General features: G+C 44.0%; 2 protein-coding genes across 2 annotated transcripts in view; one reads left to right on the top strand and one right to left on the bottom strand.

The window, feature by feature from the left end:
• Window positions 1–1,917, top strand: part of LOC122262932 (uncharacterized) — a 32,346-nt gene extending 30,429 nt beyond the window's left edge. Inside the window, exon 13 of the mRNA XM_086533033.1 lies at window positions 1–1,917. This exon is cut by the window's left edge and continues 2,602 nt beyond it. The gene's annotated coding sequence lies outside the window, so the exon portion shown is untranslated.
• Window positions 646–7,500, bottom strand: part of LOC122262933 (uncharacterized) — a 120,365-nt gene continuing 113,510 nt past the window's right edge. Inside the window, exon 3 of the mRNA XM_086532932.1 lies at window positions 646–6,597. Within this exon, the coding sequence (XP_086389058.1) occupies window positions 5,425–6,597 (1,173 nt within the window). The 3' untranslated portion in view covers window positions 646–5,424. The remainder of the gene's footprint in view (window positions 6,598–7,500) is intronic.

Genomic DNA, 7,500 nt, shown 5'->3' with positions numbered 1-7,500 from the left:
TAGATATTTGTGCGTTTGTATGTGCGTGCATGTTCACACCCACGTGCTCAGTGCTCCAGATTCTTTATGTCGGAAGGAAGGACGGATGGGAGGATTCCAGATGTCAGTGCTTACAATGATGAACTAGATTACAAAATGCAGATAAACTCTATTGGGAGTTCATCCCAACATCCACACATTATGAGAGACTCTACTAATGAAAAGGTTTCATCAGATCTCCTCTTGATTAATGTGCATAAACCAAAGATAAACTGAGCTGTCCACTGATCGGTGGCTCCCCCTGGTGACTGTGCTTTCCGTGACCTAGAACACTTCACAGACAATCTTTGCAAGATTTCCAGAAGCAAGAAATAAGTGTATTTATATATGCATAAGTGTATATGCATAAGTGCTTCACACCAGACGACAGCTAATTGAACAGTACGTGCCCATTGGATTACGAGTGCGAATGTGGTGTCGCGAGACACGTTGCCATGAATTTGCCTGCGATCCATTTATGTCTTGATGTCTTTCGGGGAATATTGGACAGAGGCTTCTATGCAGGCCTCGTTGGACTGTGTTGTAGATCCCACCCCTTTTGATTTTTCTTTTATATGTTAATTGGTTGGTGACTTGGTGAAGCACCATTTTAGTGCTTTTGGACTGTATCATGTTTCTTTATTGGGGGCTCCTGCTTTTATTGCCTCCTGTGTTAGCTGTCCAGCTGAGCCTGTGCACTTCTCGAGATCTGTTATTTCTCTGCTGTATTTGCTCACTTCAAACAATGATTTCCTTTTGTTTATGGGAGATTACGAGAGTTTTGCTTAGGCTTTAGAGTACGTCATAGTTTCCCGTGATCATTGTGGCATCATCCTAATTTATGACTAAACTGCTTAGTATTACTTTTCTGTAATTATTTCCATATAACAGGTTTCAGATTTATTTTACTTAAGGCGCAACAATCGAGAGTTGTGCAGGCTCATCACTGCAGCTCTGAGCTGCCTTCTGTTGTTCTGATCAACGTACAAAGGCCTTGTTTTCCCTTAATTTCAATGCTAGTTGGAGGAACGTCCGCTTCACCTACCAGGAAACAATCACCCTTAACTGTTAACAGCTTTTTATCAACTGTAAACAGTACTGTCTCACCCTTGCTGTTAACTTACTAGTCTGGTAGCATCTTTCAGTCTGTTACCAGGTGATTGTATCGAGTTACAATAAAGCTGACAGCTGCCAATAACTGGCTGTTGTAGCAAGTATCACTAGACCTCACACACGCTGTTAGCAGTAACCTCAGAAACTATCCAAAAAGTAAAAAACAAAAAAATGAGAAAAAAAAATGCAAAAAAAAAACATTTGCTCCTTTGTTAGCATGTCAAGAGATTGCCTCAGAATACAGTGCCCCGTTGACAGCTGAGGAGGAGGAGGAGGAGGCGGCGGCACGTGGCTCAGTCTGCGCATCTCGTTGGTCGTTCAGCCCACTTGAGTTACCACACCAGGCAATGCACGGGTCTGCGGGACAGTACAGTAGTTGTCTTCCATCAAGGTCTATATTATATGTGATAAGAATTTGATTATGGCGGGACTTGTCGTTGCTCCAGATATATTATTCAATATCTTACACTCTCTCTCTCTCTCGAGGGAGATTTGGATAGATAGAGGGAATCCAGGTGACTAACACTCATGCTCTGGTATATATATTTTCTTAGCTTTATGCGTTTACTCTTCCAGTGCGGGAGGAAAGGATAATTTATTTTGATAGTTGAAACAAGGATGTGGTGCACTGTATTCTGAAGGCAGTAGTCTTGGTGTTTAATTGCTGAACTGAAGTAAATTTCCAAACTTGCATTGTGTGCAATGTTTCAAGGCAGTTGAAAAGACCAATGTATTCTGCAATAAAGTTTCACTGCAAACACTCGCAGACTGTAATGACAACAATTATTTTTATTTTATTATACCTGTTTGTGATATTTGTAAGGAATTTAAGGAGATGAAAAGCAAGAAAAAGTATTGAAGCACAGTTCTCAATAACTCTGAAGTTCGTTTGAAAAGGAAGCATCAACACCGTGCATAGATACAGCTAAGAGAAATTATTTATGAATAAAAAGAAAAAGTGTAAAACTGAACTATTTACTCTCTCATTTGATAAGAATTTCTAGTTATGATTTTTAAAGTTTTATTTACTAGAATGATGAATTTAAGCCCCCTATATGTTGCACCCATTTCTGAGCAGTTTCAAGCAGTATTTGCTAGAAATCTTTGGCTTGGTGGGAAAAGCTTCATATGCCTCCCTTGTCAGCATAGCTTGCATGGGCAGTGCCTTTGATACCAATACTTTTTCCATTGATAGTCTCACTCCAAGGAGAGAAATAGGTGTACCAAACTTGTCTTCTTCTCATTCACAGTTCGATATGATACATTGAAGAACACTTATAGCCTGTTGAAGTATTTGAAAATCAGGAGATCAGTATGAATTCAGTTCTGATAAGAATTTGCATTCTTGAGTGTGAGATCCCAACACACACAAAATTAGGGATGTTTTTTTTGGATAGAGATATGTCCTTTCTTTGTATTATATTAATTTATAGAAATTTATACTTGTCTGTTACAATGACTAACTTCCAGACAGTTTTTTAAAAATCTAATGACGTATATGATTATTTTCTTGTATGAAATTTAATTATTTTTCGGTTTTACAATCACCAAAGCTAATTAGAAAATACTCATATTTTCCACATTTTAAATTGAATTGATTTCCTTTCATTCTTCAAAAGCAATTGAATTTGTCATTTCACAATTGTATATGATTTTGTGACAAATCCTGCAATACGTCAAATGTGTAGATTTTATATCAAGTAATGTCACATGGCCTTTTGTTTTCTAAAGATTGTGCATTTGTGAGCTGTTTCAACGTACAAATACTCAGACGCTTTTGTGCTTGACATTGATTTTTTTTCCCCATTATTCAATACAATATAATCATTGTATTGTGTCACGATTGAGTCATGCAAGATGTTAACAAGTTGTTGGGTGATTAAAATCCCGTGCATCAGAAACACAAGCAATATTTTTATCAATTGATAGTTTATATGTACTTGTTTTTGGAGTTAGGAATCTTTTAAAGAGATTAAAGACCAAGATAGGAGTTCTAGGAGAGCTTTCTAGAAGTCTATTTTGTTGCTCAGTAAAATCTTTATTTGAGTTTAGAAGACATTTTTGAAATGGGAAATAAAATAAAATCAAACTTTTATCCAAAATATCACAGAAGAGAAAGCTAAGTACAATCTTAAGACATTTCAGAGAGTTTATCGAGATTACTTGTGAGTATTATATATTTCATATAAGCAACGATCATTCTTTTCAAGATCTGAAACCATTTGTGATTTCCCTTTCTTGCTGTTTTTCATTTTTTTTTTTTTTTCTTAATCGAAAATTATTTCTGGTCCTTTCGAATGGTCCTCAAGAATGTCATTTTTTTTCCCTTTGAGACTTGGTACTATTCCTGGGCTCTCTTGAACCTTAGTAAAATGCTGTTCAATTTCATAATGGTACACTATGATTTTCAGTTCAGTTATGTTAAATGCCACTTGAAAAAAGTCGTATTTTTGTTATATGGCCATTAGACTAAAGAAACAGGGCCTTTACCCACACTTTATTTTAGTAAATATCTTACTAAATTTGACAAAAGAAAAGGTTAGAAAAAAAACAGAAGATATTCATATAATTATATTACATATCACAAATATCAATACTATATTTACAATACATACATGACAGAGTATGGATATATCCACAGGAACATTCTAATTAAAATTGTTTTTTTTTAATTAAAGTTTCATTTAAAGCTTCAGTAACAGCAGAAAGAATAGACTGGGGCCATAACATGCGATGCAAAAAAGAAAAAGAAAAGAGATACACTTGTCTTGACTGTAAAAAAAAAAAAAATAAAAAAATATCCAGTTTTGTTTTTGGAACTAAAATTTACGGCAAGTTGTTGTATTTTTGTATCCAGTTTTGTATTATTATTTTTTTTAAAACCGAAGAGTTTTATGGACGAGTCGGTTTACGTGTGGAGTCTGGAGAGTGGAAAAAAAATGTGTAGGAATAAAGCTGTGACGAAGGCATAACGAAGAAACTAAATATGGATCGTAGCGTTTTACAGGAGGTGGGGGTGGGGGGGAGAGGGGGAGGAAAGGGGGGCGCTTTTCTTGTAATACCAAAAAAATGGAAGAAATTGATGGCAGGATTACATATCTTGGCATTTATTTGTGTATGTTTGGATGGCAGTTGATATAGATTTTTTTTCCTGTTTTCTATGTCGACTGTCTATATATATTTTATTTAAACCTAGAAATGGATAATTTAATTAAATAAAATGGAAATGATTTTTGGGAAATTCATAATTTTTTATATATATAAGGACTCATAAACTGAGATTCGCCAGATGAATAACTAATTCCTTCGCACTTTAAGCTTTGAAAAGAAGAAAAAAAAATAATAAAATGCCACACAAATCGCTGCCAAATACCTATCTGGTTTGGACGTCTAATTCAGACACGTCTCCGAAGGAACGAAAAAAACACACACACGTTTCAAAGAAAAGAAAACAGAGAAAAAAAAGAATAAGAAAACTAACATCACTCCATGGGAAGAAAGAGATAAATATACATTTCTATAATGAGGAGAGTATATCATGGTATTGTGGTCGGGAAGGGAGCAAGGCGCTGGCCTCCTCGGACCGTCAGACTAGTGGAGGAAAAGTTGGCGAGTGTTCTCTCTTCTCTCGCCCAAGGTTCTTTCTTATCCAGACTTTACAGAGGAATTGTCAAGTGGATGTGTTCAGGAGGTGATCGTGGCTCTTATTTTGGATCGTCGCTTCTAGTTAGTCTTTTTTTCTCTAGAAACACCCTCGAGGGAGATCGATTCGAGACACTAGCGGTGTGATTGATTAGCTTACGCTCGAGCCGCGTCGATGGCCGACGAGGCCTCGCACAACACGCGGGCCGAGGAATCCGCGTTCTCTCTCGGCCGCTGGTTCTCCTGTATCACTCTTATGTACACGCTTCTCTTCTACTTATGTACATACCACAGGCTAACACCACACTTGGTAACACGAGACGAGCAGAGAATCCGAAGGCTCTTCGACAGGCCTCGACACCGCACAACAAGCGCCGTTGTGGGGGAGGTCCTTCCGTCACGGAATGTACCTGGAATGTATCTGGAATGTACCTGGAGGGACTGGATGCGCGGTTCCGGAACCACAGCTCAGAGGCCGACACGTACTCGCCGTGGCGGCGTTACCAGCAGGACGCAAGTCCTTAAGCATCGATATGTGATGGCGTCGCCCAGGCGACTAGTGGCGCTTCCGCTCGGAGCGCCGATGCCCGCGGAGATCGGGAGAGACCTCGTGCATCTCTCCGGGAGATGCTGGCGCCTGCCTCGCGTCGCCTAGGCGAAGGACTGGGTGTCGAGGTCGACCGAGAGCGACTGCTTGCCGCCGCGGTCCGTCCAGTACTTGAGCTTCCCTCGCAGCTCCTCCAGGGAGCGCGACTTGGCCTTGTTGATGCGCCTGTACTTGACGTCCTTGGGCTTGGTCACGGAGCGGTGGTTGCTCATGACGCGGTTGTACGTCACCTGGATCTCCTCGTCCGGCCGGGGCTTCGCCGGCGACGTCGCCGCGATGCTGTTCAGCTTCTCGTACGACCCCAGGAGCTGCCGTCGGTCGCTGCACGAGTCGTCCAGCTGCCGCAGGCCCTCGTCGTCGTCGTCGTCGTCGTCCGCGTCGTCGCTCTCGCCGTCGCTCAGGGTGGCGTCGGAGTCGTAGTGGGAGGACGACTTGAGGATGGAGTGGAGGGAGGGCGCGAGGGGCGGCGCGGCGCTGGACGCGGCGCCCAGCAGAGAGGCGCGCTCCGCGTGGGCGTGGCACACCTCCTCCTCGTCCAGACTGTAGACCGTCCGCAGCAGCTCGGCGCGCCCCTTGGTGAGCGTGCACGAGGGGCTGTCGTCGCTCTCCTCGCTGGAGCACGAGGGCGAGGTGGAGAGCGAGCCCGGGCCGGCGCCGCCGCTGTAGCCCGGCTTGAGGAGCGAGCTGGAGGCGGCGCCCCCCGTCGCGGGCGGGGCGAGGGCGTCGGGCGCGGGCGCGGCGCCGCACGACGACCTGTTGGCCACCTCCACGGCGTCCGACACGCTGCGCACCACCTTGACCTCGCCCTTGCCCAGCGGGATGAGCACCAGCGAGTCCAGGTTGTCCTCGAGCATGATGGCGCTGTCACTGTCGTTGAGGCTCTCGGGGTCGCTCTTGGTGGACGTGAAGAGCAGGCTGGACGTCGTCCGCTCGCCCTTCCCGCGCCCGTCCTCCGCCGCCTCGTCCTTGGCCGCCTCGTCCTCGGCCGCCTTCCGCGAGGCCTCGGACGCCTGGCGCGCCTTGATGCTGTTGCTGAGCGCCCGCGAGAGCGACACGATCACGTGCTGCTGCTGGCGGAGGCTGGAGTCCTTCTGCTTGATCAGCGCCTCCACCTCCTTCTGGCGGCGCCGCAGCTGCGACTCGAACAGCAGCAGCTGGGACTGGATCTGGCGCAGGTGCTCGTCTCGCTCGCGTTGCACTTGCAGCAGCATCACGTTCTGCAAGGGAAGGTTGCATGTCAATACGCCGCCGACATAACGTTTCCACAATTGACCCACCAACATAACCTACATATTAAATACCCATACCACATACCCACATACCAAGAGAATACACATGAAACTCATTGAAAAAAAACAAAAACAATTATGATGACTCCACTAATAATCAATCTCACGAACGCATATTTCACTCCATTAGCATCTCATCAGCGCCCATTTCATACCAATCATTCATTATCTTCTTGTTACAATCTCAAAGGAATCTCAAAGTCTTCCTCTTGAGCCCGCCCGCGCCCACCCAGTGCATCTGCAGTGCATGTTGCGACTCAGGGATGTTGTCATGAAATATTTGTCAAAGAACGAGGCAATTGTCTAAGAAATGTTATTAATTAAGACACGCAGAGGGTAATATCATGGGTTGAGTTGAAAAGTGCGGTCAAATTGTTCAATATTTCCCTGACAGCGAAAGAGGGAGAGGGAGAGGGAGAGGGAGAGGGAGAGAGAGGGAGGGAGGGAGAGAGAGAGAGAGAGACAGAGACAGAGACAGAGACAGAGACAGAGACAGAGACAGAGACAGAGAGACAAACAGACAGAGAGACAAACAGACAGAGAGACAAACAGACAGAGAGACGAACAGACAGAGAGACAAACAGACAGAGAGACAAACAGACAGAGAGACAAACAGACAGGCAGACAGACAGACAGAGACAGACAGAGAGAAAGAAAGGCGAGAAAAAAGAAAGGAGAGAGAGAGAATTTGTAACTCGACTGCCTAATCTCCCCCCCCCCCCTGGGAAAGCCACAGAATCCTTTCGGGTCCATCGGTAACGCAACACAATCTATGCCATCCAACATCATCACGAACCGCCTTCCAAATGTAGAACAAAATGCTTTCTTCTT

The sequence above is a fragment of the Penaeus japonicus genome, unplaced genomic scaffold (genome assembly GCF_977035675.1).
Source record: "Penaeus japonicus unplaced genomic scaffold, GWHDUDI00000001_assembly GWHDUDI00000038, whole genome shotgun sequence".
NCBI classification, from domain to species: Eukaryota; Metazoa; Arthropoda; class Malacostraca; order Decapoda; family Penaeidae; genus Penaeus; species Penaeus japonicus.
The sequence above is the reverse complement of the archived record's forward strand: the minus strand, read 5'-3'. Positions and strand labels throughout refer to the sequence as shown.